The sequence below is a fragment of the Arvicanthis niloticus genome, chromosome 13 (genome assembly GCF_011762505.2).
Source record: "Arvicanthis niloticus isolate mArvNil1 chromosome 13, mArvNil1.pat.X, whole genome shotgun sequence".
NCBI lineage: Eukaryota > Metazoa > Chordata > Mammalia > Rodentia > Muridae > Arvicanthis > Arvicanthis niloticus.
The window spans coordinates 6,390,266-6,412,117 of record NC_047670.1 but is presented as its reverse complement, the minus strand read 5'-3'; the positions used below and the strand labels follow the sequence as shown (position 1 = coordinate 6,412,117).

The 21,852-nt window shown below is 42.0% G+C and overlaps 2 protein-coding genes across 4 annotated transcripts; both read right to left on the bottom strand.

Moving 5' to 3' along the window:
* Window positions 1-3,976: 3,976 nt before the first annotated feature.
* Slc10a5 (solute carrier family 10 member 5) lies at window positions 3,977-5,547 on the bottom strand. The gene has a single exon (XM_034515938.2). The coding sequence runs from the start codon at window positions 5,424-5,426 to the stop codon at window positions 4,122-4,124; it is 1,305 nt and encodes a 434-aa protein (XP_034371829.1). The 5' UTR covers window positions 5,427-5,547; the 3' UTR covers window positions 3,977-4,121.
* A 4,599-nt stretch (window positions 5,548-10,146) lies between these two features.
* Window positions 10,147-21,575, bottom strand: Zfand1 (zinc finger AN1-type containing 1). 3 transcript variants are annotated; one of them, XM_034517520.2, is made up of 8 exons: window positions 21,498-21,575; window positions 19,377-19,419; window positions 18,561-18,600; window positions 17,265-17,392; window positions 17,089-17,180; window positions 15,927-16,048; window positions 11,887-12,042; window positions 10,147-11,799 (listed from the first exon to the last, which is right to left on the bottom strand). In XM_034517520.2, exons 5-8 carry the CDS (start codon window positions 17,123-17,125, stop codon window positions 11,629-11,631), a joined length of 486 nt encoding a protein of 161 aa, XP_034373411.1. In that variant the 5' UTR covers window positions 17,126-17,180; window positions 17,265-17,392; window positions 18,561-18,600; window positions 19,377-19,419; window positions 21,498-21,575; the 3' UTR covers window positions 10,147-11,628. The 3 variants fall into 3 exon arrangements, with proteins under 3 accessions (XP_034373411.1, XP_034373410.1, XP_076767334.1); XM_034517519.2 differs by having other exon boundaries at window positions 21,476-21,572; XM_076911219.1 differs by having other exon boundaries at window positions 21,403-21,542.
* Between the last annotated feature and the right edge of the window lie 277 nt (window positions 21,576-21,852).

The window sequence follows — 21,852 nt, the reverse complement described above, 5'->3', positions numbered from 1 at the left end:
TCTCTTCTCAGTAATCCATTAAGATACAGGTTGTTTGTTGTGGACTTGACTGCTGCAGGCAGTTGCTCTCCCCACCTCCAACCCTCAGGATGAAGCCCAGAGCTTTGTAAATAATATACAAGCGCTCTATCGTCGAGCCACTTTCTGAGCGATTGATTTTTAAGTGTCTCATTATGTATCGTAGGTTGGCTTCTGAAGTCTTTGAGCATCATGCCTTCACTTCTGGTTTACAGGCATGCGCCACCACACCAGACAGCGGTTGTGCCCTTACATGCTCAAAACATAAGTGTTACAACAATTTCTTGAAGATTCCTTTCATTATACTGATAAGCTTGGAGAAGTTAGGGGATTTGTCCCAAACTCACACAACAAGAGCATAGCACCCTGACTCCAAAATCCACATACAGAATATACATGGCTCAACCAGATTGCTCTGGATGACCAACAAAGGCTAGTTTATGGTTCTTAACATGTTTCCTCACATGGAACAGTACCATGGTAGGTATATTACTCTTAAGTGGAAAACTCTACACCAGATGACCCACCTATAAGAGGACCACAAAGTCCTTGCATTATTACTTGTGAAGTGATTGGTTCTCAGCAATCAAGACAAGAAATTATTAGCAATATGTAACATGTCCCAGAGATGAGTGGCAGGGATGGAGAATCTAATTTGTAAAACCACAAAGAGCCAAGGTGTGTCTGCTCTTCTGAAGACTGCTGACTTAAGACACAGATATGGGCATCTATCACATACTCGTGGTTGTTTGGTTTTTCACAAAAGGCTTTCAAGAACTTGATTTTGGGGTCCTCTATTATCAGTTATTTGAAAATAAAAATTGTATCAAATGCATGCTGACAGGCATGAATATTTGACCAAATGGAATTATCTAGGCATTTAAAGAAACATCATCTTTAAGCCTTTTATGAGTGAAGTGTTTCCACTGACAAAGCAGTGAGCATTGAGAGATGAGGGAAGCAGGAGACATGGGGGAACAGATATCAGATGTTTTTACATTAAAACTGTTGCTAGCTTCTTCCATCAGATGAGCAGGTCTCCAGGGATTTATTGCAGCCTCTGCTGCTTCTTTAGGTAACTCAGGTTTTTCAGCACAGTCCATTCTCCTGCCAAGTGCACAAAGGAGTCTGATGTTCTGATTCCGTTAAAGGAGCCCTGCAAGCTGGTGTCATAAACTTTGTTGCTGAGTGTGTGGAGGCTGGTTCTGATGGCTGTAGAAACCCGCATACATGACAAGAAGAAAACTCTGAGATGACAGAAAAATGTTAAGCACACACAGTATGTACACAGACAAACACACATACACACAGACACTGGGGCAGGAGGGGCTCTGTTCTACTGACTTAAGCAAATGCTAAAACCTGTGTGGTCTCTCAAAGCCCACTGAAGAATTAATTATTGACTAAGATTAAAATGATAAGAGTCTACACAAATCAGGTGAGCTACTCAGGAGTAGAGTCTATCTCCATGCTATTCAATATGATTTCATGATTGATGGAACATAGGTAGGAGTTGCAAACACTGGTCAAAATAGTTAACATTCTCTGTAGTGTTAACAGGTTCTGGGTCATAAGAATATATATTATCACAGGATTGTTATTCTGTGAATAGCAGAGTGGACTTATCACTCCTAAGACCTACAAACTTAAAACTAAAAACAAGATTTAAAACCTAGCCCATCAGTTCATTCGTTCTTTCTTTTCTTCTCTCTCTCTCTCTCTCTCTCTCTCTCTCTCTCTCTCTCTCTCTTTCTTTCTTTCTTTCTTTATTACTTGATTAATTGAGGTAGGCTGTCCTGGAACTCACTTACTACACTAGGCTAGGTTCAAACTCATGGCAATCCCTCTGCCTGGCATCCCTCTTGCTCTTAAAAGCAAGGTATGTGGATAACTTTAATCCTTATTTGATTTAATACATTTTAATGATGCATAAATCTATCCCACAAAGCCTCTGTGGAACTCTGTGTTGTACAGATTTGAAAGCTGACCTGACACATTCTCAGTTGCCATAAAGCACAACTAGAAAGGGAGATGCCTGTCTTTCGATTGGCAAATTATGTTCATTAAGAATTCCTCAATATGTTTGTATTATGTAAGTGTGCTTATATTTTGAGCCTCTGAATGGGCATTTCTGTTTAAAGGAGTCAAATGTTCCAGGGAGGCAACCATTGCTTTTCTGTCAGGATAGACATCCACCAGCACTGCATCAGGTCTTTTATAAATCATGGTTTTGTACACTGGACTTAGTGACATGAGAAAGAACAGATTTGGATGTTTTATATCAGCCTGAAACTCTATAGGCAAGAACATTGGCAGAAATACGTTAAACCTTTAGGTTTAGGCTCCAAACATAGCTTGGAGTTGATATTTCAGACCACCAGCATGTATCTGTCAGTGTTGACAGCTTAAACTTGGACAAAGCAATAATAAGAGTCAACTCTGTACTCTGATATGCAAGCACAGCGGATGTATGGTTTATGTGATTCCCAGGGCAATCTAATGGAGTTGACATTATCTCCATCTTTTAAAATAAGGGAACTGGACTGTGGGAAAATTATTTTGTCTCCAACAACAGGGAACTAGGCAAATAGGGAAAGGCATATCCTTAAGAATGGGGTCTTTTGGGCTTTGTTTTTGTTTGTTTGTTTGTTTGTTTGTTAGGCTTAATAGCCACATTGTCTTTGGACAAGAATACAGACTGGACTTAGGCACTAAAAAAATGTATGAAATTTTTCAGTTATACATTTTTGACGATGTAAAAATATATCCAGTGAAGCACATATGGAGGGTTTTGTTTGTTTGTTTTGTTTTAATGCATGATTTAGTTTTGCAGTGTTAGAATCCAACCTACAACACACCAGACAAGCACTCTATTACTGAACTACACGCTCCTGGCCAAAGAATAATCAATTGTGTTGAAGCACAGTCTTCATTTGGGTCCTAGCTTGAGCTGTAAAAACCTGTTTGAATAAGCATATGGAATGCTGGCATGATAGAAAAAGTAAAAATGGGTTTCATGTTTAAAGATGAGGAAGGAGAGTAAAAGAACAGAAACTGCTGTAAAGCTGTCAGGCTGGCCTACACAGGTGTATCCAAGAGGCAGTGCAACTGCTCCACACAGAAGCAGAGACCTGAACAATACAAAAAATAATAATACAAAAAATATAATCCTGTGCCTTAGGCCAAGCCAAAATGTGAGTCAAAAGAAAACCATAAAACGGCAAGCAAAGACTTAAATGTCAAGAAGTGGTAGGAAACAAACTAGAAAACTGTATTAAACTCACAGCAGAGGCTCATAAATGCTTTACCAATGCTTTACCAATGCTTTCTGGACATAGCAAACAGGCTTCTTTGCAGGGAAATTATGGAATCCAAGTTAGACTGTTATAAGATTAATATGACTGACCAGAGCTAGAAGAAGCCGAGGCTGGTTTGGAAAGGTTTGGGGAAGCAGCAATACCAACTCAATAGTAGTGGGAATGGGGAGGAGGCTGGTGCAGACATCAGAGAAAACTGCAATAATGGTTTAAAGAAAGGATGGGTGGGGGAGGAGAGGTGTCTCTTCCCCTGAGTGCCAGTGCCTTTGGGGAGGGGTGGGGTGGAGTGGAGGGGGTACAGAAGTCAGAAGCACATGCGGCTGTGTAAACAGAGCTTCTGTGTTTACTCAAGACACACTGCTTCTGATGAGCTAGTGGTTATGAATCTGCATGCCCATTCACTGAGTCAGCATTTACAGCTCCTTTGTAAGGACACTCTTTCCTTAGAGACTTAAGGATGTAAAGATTCACTGCTTATCCCCATTGGTGTCCCTCATTATAAAATCATTACCAAACTAAGACACTGCAAAGGTATCTTAATCCCCCTTCTCAATGTATACTGTGTCAGTTATAAGGTGCTTAGTATGGGTAATGTATAACACACACACACGTGTGCACATATGTAACATGTTATACACATCTATATATTACACACACATACACACACGCACACACATATTAACACCATGTCAAGCTTTTAGCCAGCTTGAAGGTAACTTTAGTGCATGTGTAGTTTGAAGCTCTCACAGTACTTCAGCCAGGTCAAGAATTAAGAGTGCTGTAGTTTTAAACTAGAGGAGTTTTTTCATTTTCTGTACTAAGGAATGGCCTTCTCTTAACCTTGTAGACCAGAACAAGCAGTAACATTTCACAGCCAGAACACATGGCTACTGTAAATGGAGCTACAGAGGCTTCATAAGCCTTGGGCTGGGAAAAGGAAAGCTGAATGATGGCCAGCGCTAAGAAACTATTCAACATCCCACTTTCGATAGCCACCGTTTTGCAAACAGGAAGAGGCAGCAGGTAGACTTTAGCAAAGGAATAGCCAAACAAAAAGCCCAGTGCAGGAACCAGAAGCCCCAGAAGAAACACCTCTAGGTTAGCCATTCTCAGAAATACAAGTCCCATCCTGAAAGCCAAGTAGACCCCTAAGAACATTAAAGTCAAACTCAGAGGCCTCACTACTCTCTGTAAATAAACTGCTTTTTCAGGCATTCTGTGCTTAATGACTACACCAATTGATACTGGCATAAGTATGAAAAGAAGAGTAGATACAGTCTTTAAGACAGGAACATGAAATACACCTGCTAACCCCAGGAGCTGACTGTATAAGTGTGAGTTGACAGGCATCATGATGAGGGCCAGGGATGTTGACATGCAAGTCATCAAAATAGCCAAAGTGACATCCCCTTCCAGAAGGAAAGCAAAGACATAGCCCCCACCTCCTCCTGGGCACGTACAGGTCATTACAAATCCAAAAGCTTGTGCCTTAGACAAGCTCAAAATCTGAGACAAGAGAAAGCCACAGAATGGCATAAGAAAAAACTGTATAGCCACCCCAAGAAGTATTGGCAGAGGTCTCTTCCACACGGTTTGAAGCACCTGAAATTCAATCTTGCAGCCAAAGGCACATTTATTTAAAAGGATCATCGATAAGACAAGCAGGAAGATGTAGCTATTGACATGGATTGGTGCCTGAAAGAGGCTGTCCTTCGTCTGTCTGAACACTCTCACTCTGACATTCTTTATCTCTTCAATGAGTGTTGCTTGCCTACCTTTAGACTCCCAGAGCTGCACAGTCAGATTTGTCTCTCCTGGGAAAGTCTTCAGGTTGATGGTAAAGTCTGTGACACCCAGGGAGGTCTTGGTCACATTCACCACCTGCAGCACTTTCGGATCCTCTGACTTCACAAGGAGGTAGCTGGAGTGAGGCCGTTTATCTTTATAGCTGGACCTTACAATGACAGTTTCTTCTGCCTCTGTCAACGACAGCACTTCTGTATTTTGTATATTCAGAAAACTGAGAAATGACATCCTCGCTTTGCCTGGGGTCACCAACAAAAGTAGAATCATAAAAAGTTTGCCAGACATTTTGAAAGTTTAAACAAACCATGTGTGCTAAACCAGTGTTATTAAAAAGCAAAAGAGCATTCTTCCTACAGTCTTCAGTCACTGACGGCCTAAATGTAAGTTAGGTAACAGTTGGGTTTGGTTGGTCAAGGTCCAGAAGGAGGGACTGTTGTACTTCAACCAGTATAAAGCTACCCAGTGAGCAAGCGCCACAACCAGTTTAACTTGTAGTTAAGAAAACATAAAAATAAGCCCTTGCATTTAACAGGTGTCACTTATCACAAACAGAAACCTAATCTCTCTTCCTGAGTTCCTTATTACCTGGGGATAAACACTTGGAATTATTACTTTTTGGGTGTCTTTGGTCCTCAGGAAAATAATAAAATAAAAGCAGCCAGGGGGAACAAAACGAACAAACAAAACTCCTACGACAGATACCATAACTTGGGGATCAGTATGACTATTCCATCAAGTCAGAGTCAAATGGCCTAACTACATGTTGGTGTGACAGGAGAGTGTGTGGTGGGGAGAGAGGAAAAGGAGGAGGTGGGAAGGAGGACAGGGAGAGGGAAGGGTGTGAGGAGAGGGAGCAAGGAAAACAGAAGTAGTGTGAATTGGCACATGAAAGAAGCCAGTTAGCTGAAAGACTGGAAGCCCCTTCCTACCAAGGCAAACAACCAACAAATAAATGTGTCCCCCTCCCCACCACATTCTACACATTCTCTCCTGTCACATCAGCACAAGGTTAGGCCGTTTTGACTCTGGTCTGATGGAAGTTATACTGTAGTGACAAATGTGCCAATCTGCTCTGAACACGCACCACTGAACTTCTAACCTTTCTCTTGGTCCACTTCCACCTTGGGAAACAACTTCTTAATAAACTATCTTTTCCTGTCAGCATCCCTGTGTCCATTCCTAGTCCAATTCCTTGTTCAGCAACACAAAAAAATCAGAAATTGAAGCAGGTGCCCTTTGTACCCTAATCACTCCTATAACACTGGGCCTCTAAAGTCAGAGCCACAGTGACCCAGGTTAGTCATGTGGCTGCCGTCATTAGCTGTGCTGGCTGGCCTTGAGAGAACCCTTGATGCTAACAATTCTAGGGTTCTGGAGCAATTCTACTGGGCAAAACAAACAGACTATCCTTGGTGTCTGTAAGTAGGAAAATGTCATGTAGGGTTACCAGGTAACTTGAGAACATAAGGTGGTCAAAGATATAGCCCAGTAAGTGGCTGCTGTGACTGGGCAATTGGAATTTGATGGTGGAAAGGTACTGACCTTAATTTGAATGTAACATGACTCACTATGCACAGCTGGGGTCATGGGCAAGTGGTTAACTGACCCAACTGTGTCTCAGCTTCCATGGATGAGGGAAAGCAACCTACAGACTCAATTTCCCAAATGAGAGGATGCCAGACAATAAAAACTAAAACAAATAAACCCTCCACTACCACTACTACAAATGGCTATTCTAGTTTTGTCTGTGTGTATATGTGTCTGGGTGTGTATGTGTGTCTTTGTCTGTGTGTATGTCTGTGTATGTGTGTCTGTGTGTGTGTGTGTATATGTGTGTCTGTGTGTGTGTCTGTATGTGTGTGTCTGTGTGTGTGTCTGTATATGTGTGTCTGTGTATGTGTGTCTGTATGTGTGTGTCTGTGTGTCTGTGTGTGTGTCTGTATGTGTGTGTCTGTGTGTGTGTCTGTATGTGTGTGTCTGTGTGTGTGTCTGTGTATGTGTGTCTGTGTATGTGTGTCTGTGTGTGTGTCTCTGTGTGTGTCTGTATGTGTGTGTCTGTATATGTGTGTCTGTGTATGTGTGTCTGTATATGTGTGTCTGTGTATGTGTGTCTGTGTGTGTGTCTGTATGTGTGTGTCTGTATATGTGTGTCTGTGTATGTGTGTCTGTGTGTGTGTCTGTATATGTGTGTCTGTATATGTGTGTCTGTGTGTGTGTCTCTGTGTGTGTCTGTATGTGTGTGTCTGTGTGTGTGTCTGTGTATGTGTGTCTGTGTATGTGTGTCTGTATATGTGTGTCTGTGTGTGTGTCTGTGTATGTGTGTCTGTGTATGTGTGTCTGTGTGTCTGTATGTGTGTGTCTGTGTGTGTGTCTGTATGTGTGTGTCTGTGTGTGTGTCTGTATGTGTGTGTCTCTGTGTGTGTCTGTATATGTGTGTCTGTGTGTCTGTCTGTATGTGTGTGTCTGTATATGTGTGTCTGTGTGTCTGTGTGTGTGTCTGTATGTGTGTGTCTGTATATGTGTGTCTGTGTGTGTGTCTGTATATGTGTGTCTGTGTCTGTGTGTCTGTGTGTGTGTCTGTATGTGTGTCTGTGTGTCTGTGTGTGTGTCTGTATGTGTGTGTCTGTGTGTGTGTGTGTGTCTGTGTGTCTGTGTGTGTGTCTGTGTGTGTGTCTGTGTGTGTGTGTGTGTGTCTGTGTGTGTGTCTGTGTGTGTGTCTGTGTGTGTGTCTGTGTGTGTGTCTGTGTGTCTGTGTGTGTGTGTCTGTGTGTGTGTCTGTATGTGTGTGTCTGTGTGTGTGTCTGTATGTGTGTGTGTCTGTGTGTGTGTCTGTGTGTGTGTCTGTGTGTCTGTGTGTGTGTGTCTGTGTGTCTGTGTGTGTCTGTGTGTCTGTGTGTGTCTGTGTGTCTGTGTGTGTATCCGGGTGTTATAGTACAACATAACGAGCTTCATCATGGTGTTTTCACAATTGGACAGATTTTTTTTTAAGGCTGTTCTTGTAGGTTAATTTTTCAAATATGGTAGGTAGATTCAGTATCATGAATTTATTTCCATGTAGGACATTAAGACACATTAATCAGTGGTGAGAACAGGGAATTGGACTACTTTGCTCAGTGACACCAGTTAAATCCCAAGGAACCCGCCCACCCCGCTTAGACGGAGTCTAACTGTAAGGCCCTGGCTGTCCTGGATCTCACTTTGTAGATTCAGTTGGTTCTGAACTCAAGCTCCACCTGCTTCTGCCCCTAGTGTGCCACCACAGTCTGCTTCCCAAAAAACTTTAAAGTGACAAAACATCTGAGTCTGGGAAGGCTAAGCTGGAATGTCACATGGTTAAGGCCAGCCTGGGGTACATAGTACATGCTTGTTAAAGGCCAGCCTGGGGTACATAGTATATGCTTGTTAAAGGCCAGACTGGGGTACATAGTACATGCTTGTTAAAGGCCAGCCTGGGGTACATAGTATATGCTTGTCGAATGAATAAAGAGCCAAGTGAGAAAGTGAGATATCCCAATGGGTAAGGGCACCTGCTGCCAAGGTGAACATTTGACTTTGATCCCCAGAACACATAGTAGGAAAGAACCAACTCCCACAAGTTGTCCTCTGACCACACACACACCAAAACTAAATAATGTAACTGAAAAAAATAAAACAGTGTATGCTTTTCTCCCAAGCACTTTATCTAGAGTTTTTGTTTGTTTATTGTTTTTCTCTTTCAGGTTCTCCTAACCCATTGTCTTAGTTAGGGTTTTACTGTTGTGAAGACACCATGACCAAGGCAAGTCTTATAAGGACAACATTTAATTGGGGCTGGCTTACAGGTTCAGAGGTTCAGTCCATTATCATCAAGGCAGGAACATGGCAGCATCCAGGCAGACATGGTGCAGGAGGAGCTGAGGGTTCTACAGGTTCATCTGAAGGTTGCTAGCAGAATACTGGTTTCCAGGCAGCTAGGATGAGGGTCTTAATGTACACACCCACAGTGACACATCTACTCCAACAAGGCCACACCTCCTAATAGTGCCGCTCCCGGGGCCAAGCTTATACAAATCATCACACCTATCTTCTGAGAACTTCAGAACAAAACCCTAATAAATGTAGCTAGGACAAATCCTATTATCCAGTTTTCTCATGTATTTCCTTGTTTAGATTGGTGCTTGTTAGTATCAAAGTATTATTTCAATGGTTCATCCACATTCCTCTCCTATGCTTTGTAGTTTCACATGCATCAAGTGACACCACCAGGTAGGGTGGGGACAGTGTGACCCTACCATTTCATTAGGCACACTTAACTGGAGACCTGAGATTGCTGCTTTCAGAGTATTTATTTGGACACAGGGAGTTAGAGGTGGACTGAGATTCCACCCACACCTTGTTCTCTTTAGGTTATACATGCCTTAGCTGCCAGTCCTCAGTACCAAGGGTGTTCATCCTGGCATCCTCCAGCCCTGTGGGCTCCATCACCTAGAACCTGGGCTAGCTTATGGATGGTGTACCCACTATGGTAGATTCCTCTCTGGATTGCCTTGTCTTTTTTGTCTGATCACTGAGAGAAGACATTTTTCAACCTTCCTGGGTGTCACCTGCCATCTTCTCAGGAGGTATTATTTTTCTGGCATATTTAATTTTCATTCAATTATATGTGATGGCCACCTACTCTGTCCCAGAATTGTGACACCTGGTTGGTATTAAAACTTTAGGTATCTCAAAAAAACAAAACAAAACAACAACAACAAAACAAAAAACAAAACAAATCTGGTATATGGGCTTTTAAAAGCCTCTGACTCCGGTTTGACAATCTTCAGTGAACAGCGATTGGAGCACAGCTCTGCTCATTCGTTCACTCGCAACTCGACTTACAACTCATCCGTCAGTTCCGAGTTTATCTGCTACCTAAGTGTTCTTCTTGTTCCCACACTGGCAATCAGACACTGATGTTTCAAGTAGGTACACAGGTAACTACAATGGAATGAATTTAGAGACCGATAAAAGCAAGAAACTCTGATAAAAGCAAGTTTACTCTTTAATTAACCCACTACTGTGAAAATTGGTACAGAAAGGGGCAGGGTTACAGCTTTCCTTCCCCAGTGTGTATAGTCAGTCCTTCATCCAGTATAGACAGAAAACGTTCATTCTCCTCAGGTATAGACAGAAAGCATTCCCCAAGAGGACTTATTTCAATTTATAGATAAAATGCAATAATTGTCTGTAGCAGGATTCACAGTGGAGCTCAGTGATTAGGCAGTAGAAGAGGAGGTGGAGCTGGGAGAAAAAGAAAGGAAGGGGAGGGGAGGAAAAAAGGAAGGGGAGGAGAAGGAGGCTATGGACCATGAAGAAAGCTGTCCCGGGTAGCAACTTCTATCAAAAGGTTAGATATTGGGTAACAACTCTAATTGTGTGGGCATCTTGTTGATTGAGCATTTCTAAATATATAAATCCTTTAGATAACCATTAAGCTTTAAGAGTCTCATTTCTACCAGGTACTGCAAGGATGGTGGGTATTGTCTGGGGGTTCAGGTGAGCTTTGTGGATGCAGTGTGGTAGATTGGCAGTGCCATCCTACATGCTGGTGTCTCATGGGTGCCAGGGCCTGTGCATCTAGCTAGCCAGAGCCCCAGTCAGAGCCGAGGAGCAGTGGGAACATGGTGGCTGCCCGGGAACAAGCTGGACTGGGTGCCATTTTTTAAATATCATCCCTACAATTGTCTTGCTTTGGTACAGCAAGCCAGACTGTAACAAAGTCAGTCTATTCCTTTGCTGTTCTCATCTGTAATACATTCATGCCAACAAAAAGATTAATCCTACTGGAGAAAATTCCTTACCAGAAATATATCCAGTACAATTACATGATACCAAAAAAATAACTTTCCCTTCTTAGGTATATGGTGTCTCATCCAATGCCTGGACGACTGAGTGAGAGGATTTGCAAGATTCTGCAATCCATACATCACGATTTAGGTATACGGTAAGGCTATGTGTTCTGGCCCCATAATATTAAGCTTCATCATAGGACTTGCTTTAAACAATGATGGCAAGTACCACTTGTAAGACCCCATCAAGAGTCTGCTATAATCTGCCATCTGTGTCTTCCTCTGCCGTAGAATGCAATAGAAATCACAAAAAAGTGGGTGTTGTGTGAGTGGGATCTCAGAGTAAAGGTACAGAACATGACACAGCAGCCAGTCAACGGCTGGCATTAGTCTAACAGGAAAGACACTTTTGCTGACATTTCTACAGCCTAACCCAGAAACATAAAAATACTAATAATAATACTTTGCTAATAACTATCAATACATAGTTAAACTTTAAAACACAAAACATGGAACTTAGTAGAAAAACTACTGCTGTAAATTATGACCTAATGGAAACAAATTTTAAGACAGCAACTTTGAGATTTTTTAGAAAGTATCTGTAGTAAAAGAAACTGTCTGTCTATTTGGAATGATTTCTGCTTGTAAGGATGGTGCTGGCTTGGATCCTTGAATGACTATTCTAAGTAGGAGTCAACATTTTTTAAGAACTGTTCTTCATCATTAAGGTATTCCAAAATCACATCTCCTCCGTTATATAAGGGGCACTCTTCCTTCGTGATCCACCTCTCCAATGTGTGATCCAAAGGCAAGGCTTCTCCGGAAGGGACATGACACAGCCTCAGCTTCTGGTGAGGAAACAAGGCACACAGGGTAAAGGACACACTTGCTGACATATCCCAAAACTTGAAGGAAAAGCCGTCACCGGACATTACCTTCGCTGTCAGCCTGTTGTTTTCGTTCCTGAGATTAGCTAGAGAAGCTGCGACATCTACGACCTTCCCAATGCTCCACCGCAGGCAGAAGAACATGGCTTTGCTCTTCTCTCTGCTCCCCTTTGGTAAGTATACCTGGAAGTATGTTCTTTCTGTCTGTGTAAGCAAGAGTACCACATAGATCAGACACACGAGGAGGCATTCCTTATTGAGCTAATGGTGCCTTGACTCTTCTTTTGGTCAACGTAGACTAACCCTATGACATCAGTTTTAGTGAGAAAAACCTATCATGTAGCCCACCTAACTGCATGTTCCAAAGACTCAAGACCCTAGCCAGGTCATCTGTGTGACCAGGCCGCACGGCCCTTTTATGCTCAGGGACTGGGTGCACAGCACCTCCTCCATCTCTGTGTTGAGTTGCAGAGATTCAGACCTGGACTGTCGGCTTCCCTCGTATCTCCCACCCACTTCCGAGTTAAGAGTAAGTTCAACACGAACAGAGAGAAATCAAGAAGACTGATGATGGCTCACTTAACAACACCAGAACCCCTAAACATGCTCCCTCTGTTTTGTTCTGTAAGGAAACAAACTTGTTTCAACTGTACTCCTTGGAATCAAGGTCCTGTCACTTTCGAGACAAGGCTTCTTGATGCAAAACACTTGTTTTTATGTGAAAGACATAAAAGACGTATCAGAAGTATCAAGATTTTTGAGACCAAAGAAAGTGAAAAACTAAGTACAAAAAAGCCCCAGAAAGATAGTTTATCAATACAACAGGGTTTCAGAAACAGCTTCTGTAGCACAAGCTGAGCCTTACCTGTCGTCTTCAGTTGCATTTTCTTATCTAATTATCTTTATTAAAAAATAAGTGGGACTAGAATAATCCCTGATTCCTAAACACTGCATTAGGGAGGCATCTTCACAGGTCAAGTCCTGAACAATAAGAATGCTCTAAGTGAAGTGTCTCTAATGGAAATGTCACAAAATAATCGAAGTTATCTTAAGAAATAATACAGTCAAAACAATTCCTGTCTGATCAGAAAGGAATTTAGATTTGCTGAGGGTCAGTGAGATATATCATAGCTAAAAAGCATTCAAAGAAAAAGAGAAGCAGTGCAAACCTAAGCTTTGGTTCATGTCTGAAACCTGCAGTCCCTGTTCCAAAAGGAAAGAAATAGGAACAGGCTGGAAGAGAAAACTAAAACTCCCAGACTCTAAAAATATGTCTAGGATCAAAAACGGACCAACAGGAGGAGGCTGAGGCAGGAGGTTTCTGAGTTTGTAAATATAAAAACAGCCTTGGAGACCCGGTTTCTAAATAGTAAATAACAACAAAAAGTTATATATATATTTATTAGAGAGAGAGTGAGAAAGAGGGGGAAGAGAGAGAGAGAGAGAGAGAGAGAGAGAGAGAGAGAGAGAGCGCGCTTGAATGGCAGCTGAGTTGAAGTCAACAAGGCCAGGGCTGCTGGGGACACGGCCTCCAAGGAGAGGCTGGCATGGGGCTTGGGCACCATATCCTACCAGCCGCTTTACATTTTATTTTTTCTTAAGTACCGATTTTAGGGAGACTAGGGTCTACAGATTCTGGCCAAGGAACTGAGTGTGGAGCGCTGGCCTGGAAACTGCTCAAACACATCAGTACAGAGAAAGGCACAGAAGCACAGCGAGCTCGTCCAGCTCCATGGCTGCGACTGCAGCAGCCTCAGGCCTCCCTAGCACATAGCTCACTCAGCTCCTTTGGATGGATGGTGCTCTGGGTGAGAACGGAGGGAAAAACTGGGAAGTCAGGACCCAGAAAAACACAAGAACCCCTGTAGGATGGTTCTGATGCTTTGATTGGGAATCTGTGTGCAAACCCTGAAGGTCCTGTTCCTCAATTGGCTCTTGGTCGATCAATAAAGATGCTAGTGGCCAATGGATGAGCAGAAGAGGCGGGACTTCCATGTTCCTGCAGGCTAGGAGACAGGAGGAAGAAAGAAATCTGCCATGCTCCAGAGGGAGAGAGAGCCACTGGCCAGGTGAGATGGGGGGTAGTGGGGGTGGGGGGCATTGGCCACTTCCCTGACTGGGCCTGGAGTAACAAGCGGGAGATTAGAAACGAAACTAAGATGAGGGCAGATTTAGGGTGCTGAGCAAGGAGAAGGTAACTGGGCAACTAATTTGAGGGCAGATTTAGAGGTTGGAGGGAAGGTTAGCTGCGGGAGGCTTAGAAGTGCCCAACCATTGAGCTAAAAAGCATATTAAAAATAAGCTCTGTGTGCGTGTGTGCGTGTGTGTGTGTGTGTGTGTGTGTGTGTGTGTGTGTGTGTGTGTTCCATCCATGGATCCAAGAAGGGAACTGCGGGGAAGCAGAAGCTAAGCTACTCAAAGCCAAGATGAAGTCGTAGAATCAGTACACTAAAAATTTGAAGCAACTAAAAAAGAAGCAATGAACAGAACAGAAATATAAAGACACAAAGTTGTTGGGATGCACCGTGAGATACATTATGTGATATTACCTACAAAAGAAACGTGTTATAAAACAAATGGAAATAAAAGAAGATGCAAATATCCAAGAAGAAATATAAAAGCTAAAAATATGACTTCTAAAATAAGAAACTCAAATCAGATAAATTCCTATCATCCTCAATAGAAAGGCTTAATTAATGACTATGGATTTGAGAGTCATCTAGAGGGCAGCGTAAAGCAGAACAGAGAGGAACTATAGACTCCTGGGACAGCCTGAACTACACAAGAACCTATCTGAAAGAAAACAATCCAACACCACAATGGCCCTAAGAGGAGACAGAATCAACATTCATCATAGGAAAACCGCAAACATCACATATTCCCTGGAATATGATGCTCACTTCAAAGGACATGTCAGCAGTACAGGTATTCTTGAGGGTCTTTTCTATTTAACAATTGGAGATAAGCCACATAGACACTTGAGGGTCTTTTCTATTAAGCAATGGGACATAAACCACATAGATAGCAACATAATCTACCTGAAACCCATTTTACTTCATTTATAGCCCTGACCACTAGACATTTTTAAATATATGTATATGTATATGCACACACACATACATATATAAGACAGAATATAACATATTGTGCTGGTTAGTTTTTTGTTGACTTTACAGTAACTAGAGACACCTGGAAAAAAGCCTCAACTGAGAACTGCATCGATCAGACTGGCCTGTTGGCATGTCTGTATAGCGTTTTCTAGATTGCTGACTGACGGAGAAGGACCTAGCCCCATATGGGCACGTCATTCCTAAGCAGGGAGCTGTTCTGAGCTGTGTAAGAAATCAGGCTGAGCAAGGCAGGTGCAGAGCAAGGCAGGGGCAGCAAGCCGATGAGCAGTGTTCCTCTATGGTTCCCCCTGAGTTCACGCCCCGACTTCCCTCAATGATGGACTGTAAAGCAGAAGCTGAAATAAACCTTCCTCCTCCCCAGTTGGTTTTGGTCATTGTTTTATCACAGCAACAGAGAAGCAAACTGGGACACATACAATGGCTAAAAGTTAATTAGTGAATCTGTAGTAAGGCAGGTAACTAAGTATGCTTGTACATTCTGAGTTTTTTCCAGGCTACCTGGTGCTCACTCTGTTGCTCAGTTGACCTTGAACTCCTGATCTCCTATGTCAGTCTCCTGAGTGTCGAATTCTAAAGATACTGAGTTGAGAAGCTCTCCTCCTTAAACACAAGCACCTTCACAGGAGAAACATTTGTTAAAAACAATGCACTGAATAATCTGGGATTATTTAGAAAAATAAAGTAGGCTATAGAAAAAATGTATATTCTGAATGAACTAAAGCATACAGAAAAATCTTAACACAGAAAAATATTAAAACCATGATGCAAAGTGGGGGAAATGGTGACGAAGGACATTCATGGCTCACCGCATCTCTATAAAGTGGAAAAGTGCATGCAGGAGGATGATACAGATGAGACAGCACGTGATCTTTCGCAGTATGAGGGTTAAGTGGTACTCAGTAAAAGAGAGGAAGAGACAGGAGAACGCAGGGACATTGAACACATTTGCCCTTTCACCTGAGGCAGAGACTTGTCCCCGTCAGCATGCATCTTTAGCTTCATCAGCGCCACCTTGGCGGCTGTTCCGCTGCTTTTCGCGACTTTCCGTCCCTTACTTGCTGCCCCTCCTGTCTTGGCATCTAAGGAAAAAGTATAAACAAGTAAGACTTTCCTGATACAGTTTCCAGATTTTGTTTCCTTCCTTCCTTCCTTTTCCTCTTTTTTTCTCATTTTGAGACAAGGCCTCCTGATATAACATTGGTACTGAGCCCCACCGGGCTCCAGTGGGCTGAAAGAAGTACAGCACCAAGCCCGGCTTAACCATTATGGCCTTCAGCATACACAGATTACACAGTAGTATATTTACATCATTGATGGTCGTCGATCTTAACAACTTCTACCTCACAGAGTCCACAGGCACATGCTTCTTTCTGGCTTGTCCTGTTTAATCTAAAGCAACCATTGACCCTTTTATGTAACACTTTAGGTTTGAACAAGGGCACCACCCTTAATATGGAATAAAAAAGTTCTACTAAACTAATGCATTGCCAGAGAAGCTACGCTAAATCACAGCCGAGCTCTGTCTCGGTCAGCAGCATTCACAAAACAACTTAGTAGAACGTATTCTGTAGACAAAGCAGTCCACCATGCCAGCCTCATCAACATACCTACTACAACTGTTAACACTCAATCAACACATCTCTGCTCCCAACAAATGAGACTACTCCATGGGAACCTTACCATGTCCGGATTTTCACTGGTCAGGAAGGCTTTGTACAAAATACTTTAACAAGAATTCATCAAAATGCAAGTTCTTGGGAGTGTAGAGATGGTTCAGCTGTTAAGAGTACTGACTGCTTTTCCAGAGGACCTGAGTTCAACTCCTAGCACTAACATGGCTTACAGCTGTATGTAACTGCAGTCCCGGGGCATCTGACACCCTCTTTGGCTTCCAAGGGCAGCAGGCATGCAAGTGGTGCACAGCCATACACACAGGCAAAACACCATCCACAGAATTTAAAGATAAATAAATAGTAACATTTTAGAACAGAATGCAAGTTCTTACACTGGGGCCGTGAGCAAAGCCTCTATATTGGGGATGAGATGTGAGGGGCAGGAGTTGGAGAGTGACCAATGTGCTCCAGGAAGAAAAGCAGCCATGGAAGCTTGTGGGACTCACCAACAATGTCTCTGACAAGTTTCTGTGTGGCAGCCATTCGGGGCTTTGGGATCTCCAGCTTTACACACTCGTGATCCGACTGATGACGGTGTCTACAAGGATCAGAGAGCTGGCTCTGGTTCATGAATTATATACAGCTAAACAGATACACGAAGCTTGCATGGCTTAGTGATTACCTTAGGCAAAAGTTCTTCTCACAGTAAGGACAGATGACTGCCACAAGCTCTACTTCTGTACAGTCCTTGAACGAGCATGAGTAAGATTTGTGTTCATCTGTCTTCGGTCTCTCCTTAATTACATTGACCTAGAACCACAAGAGGGGGAAGTGGCGCTATGGTTCCTATGTAAAACAGCACAAAAGCCAGTGATAGAAGGCAGCATCCATAGCATTCCAGTTCAAGTTCATTAACTTCTCTAATGTGTTCTAATTATGTCTTCAGTTAAAGTAGAATGATTATCCTCCCTCCCTCCCCCTCCCCCGTCCTTACTTTGTAATACCTCAGGGGCTCTGAATTTGCAGTCTTTCTATTCTGCCTCTTGAGAGCTAGGATGACAAGGATGAACCACTGCGCCCAGTTTATTGCCTAAAGTTTTACTCTCTGGTTTGTAACAGCAGCACACAGAGATGCCTCTATAGAAATATGTCCACATAGTTAACTCATCAACCCTCAAATGGGGAGCTATACCTACTTCTTATGCCAGTTTTAGGAAATAAAGACCTATTTAGGAGACAGAACCCTTAAAAATCACATATGTATCATGAAGCAGTTTTCAAAATTGTAAACTATTTCTCATGCTACATAGAAATTTTTATTATCACAAAATGTTACATCAGAACACAAGGGTTTTTTTTTTTTTTTTTTTTTTGAAGGGGAAAAAATAAACAGATTATCCATATTATTGAGCATGGAATAAGTAGATTCTTAGAGTTAAGAAGATCTAAGAAAATGATTACTTAAAATCTGTAACCACAGGAAAATCCTTCACATAATAAATAGCAGGAGCATCTATTATAACTCAAAACTTAAATTTTCTTCCAAATTTGCAATAATGACTTAAAGGTAAAATTATATTTTATTTTGTTGGATTAAGGATTTGCTTGTGGTGGTCTAAGACTGACAGGTCTGAAAACTTTACTGCCACAGAATTCTATCCCCAGACACCAGTGAAAACGAGCCCTACACCGATGGGGCAGTGAGCTGTAAGGACAGTCTGACGTCCACAGTGAGGACAGCGTGTGTCATAAACACATAGCTTAGCGTGGTGAGGAGTGTTAGGAATGGAAATTATGAGGATAAACATGTAAATACCAAGGAGAGCAAATTTTCCTTAAACTAAAAAAAAAAAAATTAGCAAAAGATTCTGAACGTCATGTCTAGTGTACTAAGTAGCTTTAAATCTAATCAAATTTTAAAACAAAGTTCATGAATACAAATATGTAAATTATGTCAGATAAGAGAAAATAAACGTACCTCGGGACAACCATGAGAGTCCTTGCTTCTGTGTTCAAGGCTTAAATAATTAAAAAAAAAATGTTTGTTTAAATGTAATCAGCTAATATATTTAATGATAAGTGAAGTAAGTCAGGCTGTTTTAACCTCTCACATCCTTCAGGTGCATCATGCACACTACATTAGTGACTTCTGTTTAAGAACAAGCTGAAACCACAGAAGGGGCATCTACAGTCTCAGATGTTTTAACCATAAGTGCTCACCTGCAATTGAGTATAAGCAATGCACCGTTCTAGTTTATGGAGTTCTGGGAGTGCTTTAAAGTGCATGCAAACGAGGGATCTCACAGTTTCTCCGGAAAGGAATCAGTTAATGAAGGGATGTAAAGTCAAGGCATGACCTTCCCAAATCCTCTAGTGGAACCCAGGTCATATTTGCAAGTTCTGTGTTCAAATAACATGGACTATCTATTTTTAGAACATTAGAGGTTGGACACTTAACGTATGTTTACAAAAATACAAAGAATAATCATGGTTGGATTTTTAGAAGCTATATTCTTTAAATTATGGGTATTATCCTCACTGTAATTATGACACAAAATCTTAAAATCCACATTTATGAATTCATCTCTGGAAACTTAATGCTTAAAGACATACATGTGTAGCCAATTAGAGCCTGTGACTGGTCAGCCCGCCTTTCCCACAAATGATTACAACACTGAATATTAGCTGTCAATGGCTAAAGTTACAACTCTCTTTAAATCATAATTCTCAGAATTAACTCCATATTGACAAACACCAAAATTATTTTCAAATCCTACATAAAAATGTAACTTACCAAAATATTCCTGAACAACCATCACACACAAATGGAAGAAAATCTAAAATTGGAGGAAAATATGGTAGGTACTGGTTAGTATCTGATCTTTAGTTTTCTTAAGCAAAAAAATCTACTGACCAACTCTAAGAAAATTTTTCTTTCTAATGTCCCTGTGTATCAAGTTACTGTGTAATCCTTATTAAACAAAAACTACCCAATCTTCAATTCTAAGTGGCTAAATCAATGAGAGGTAGATGTTACTCAGTAACTTTGGTTTTTTTTTTTTTTTTTTAAAAAGGTGGCATTTTTCTCTGTTGTTTTGTTTCCAAGATTTACTAGGTGTTGCCTTTTACAACAGTATGCTGCAGAAGGTCTGCATGTGGTATCAAAATTCTGCGTTTTAATTCTGACTCCATTTAACATCAATCTAGCAATAGTAAGTAGATTACCTAATGATAAAGCCACAGATACACATGGAGCACATGCTGTATGTATGTTTATGGCTCTCACACATAGATATATGTGTATATATCAATCTCATTTATATCTGTAATTCCTTATTAGTTCATCCTAATGCTGTCTATTACATATACGTTGGAAAGTTCACACGAGAATCAATCCTCAGTTATAGGAATTAATTATTAAAAACAATCACTTATTTTTTGTGTTATTTTCTGTTTGACACAGGTCTCATATGACCAAGGCTGGCCTCTAAACTGCTGATGCCCTGGTCCCCCCCCCCCCTTTTCAAACTCAAGAGTGCTGGAAATACAGTGTGAGCCCCCATACCTGACTCAACCACTTTCTAACTGACTTCAATACATCTCATATATAAATTGCAGCAAGTTAGCCACATGAAGCTAGGTATACCCACTCATACTACTTTCACAGTGAAAACCAGAAGGTACTGCTCAGTCCTTTACAGAAAACTATAATAGTCTAGAAAAGATGTTGCCCTGTAGGTGTCTTAATCCAAAATGCAAAGAGGTTGTACATAAACAAGAGGGACGCCCTAGGTAATCATGTAATCATGCTTGCTGACTAAGGGCCCAAATAATGTTTCCCTCAAGTAAGAAGTGCCTACTAAACTATCACTATCATTATTAAACGAAGCATAATACTGTGAGCTTCAGTTTCATACTAAGAAATTAGATATATGCGTCAATATGCAAACTCAAACACATAATCTGCAGAATTCTTATATTTTTTAGACTTATTTTTATTATTGTGTGTTGTGTATATATACATATACATATATATATAATATATAATATATATAATATATATAATATATAATATATATAATATATATAATATATAATATATATAATATAATATATATAATATATATAATATATATAATATATATAATATATATAATATATATAATATATATAATATATATAATATATATATATAGTCCTGTCTTGCTTTTGCTTACTACAGGCATCACTTACTGCAGAAATCCAGGCCAAACTAGGAACTGACTGCAGCAGAATGAAACCTCTATACACATCTGGAGTGCAATCCAGGAGGCAAAGACTGAGCAGTCTGTGAGTCTAACACCCTGAAGCTTGATGCATACCACCAGGGTCTATGTTTACGACAAGGTCTCTGTTCAGTGGAGGGACCATCACCAGAATATTTATTAAACCTTCCTAATAAGCGGTTTACTAATCTGCCACTAGCAACTTAGGTGAATATTAAAAACCCCAAGACTTCTAAAAACCTGAGAACACATAGTTAAAAACCGAAGCTGTTCAACTCATTCGTCTGACAGAAAAATACAAAATAAAATGTAATGAAGAAAAAGCCTGGGACAGTGGATGCGCCACGGTCGCAGTGGTGAGGACCGAGGGGAACTGGAGTCCCGACCAAGGCTTCCTGAGCACGGCGCTTTGGGCACCCCGAGGAGTCTGCAGGGTGTGCTTACAGGATCTGCGTGGAAACCAAGGGGCCACAAGTGTCACCCCTCAACTGAGGCACAGCAAAGCACCGCCACCGTCACCCTGGAAGGCGGCTCGCGCCCCGCGTCCTCCCTCACCCGCCGCCACCGCCCCGGCCGTCAGAACCCGGCCCACGTCTCCCGCGGACGAAAATGGGGCGTCCAGCGTCACCTCGCTGCCGGCAGTGCTGCACCTGGCAGTGCTGCCCAATGTCCAACTCCGCCATCTTTCCAGCCGCAAGGGCAGGGGGTGGGGCAGCGCTGCTACGTCAGCCAGCCGGAGAAGGCGGGGCCCGGGGCGGGGCGTCCTGGTGAGGCGGGCGGAGCGTCCTGGTGGGTGGGCGGGGCCTTGGGTAGGGCGAGGCGGGGCGTTTGTGGGGCGGGACCCACGGTTTGGTGGGGCGGGACTCCCGGTGGGGCGAGGCGAGCAAGCAGGGCGGGGCCACGGGAGAGGCGGAGCCTAGGTGATGACCGGAATCGAAGATGCTAATGAGCTTCGTGGAGGGTGCAGAGCTCTCCAGAAAGGGAAGAGACTTTGTGGAACTCAGT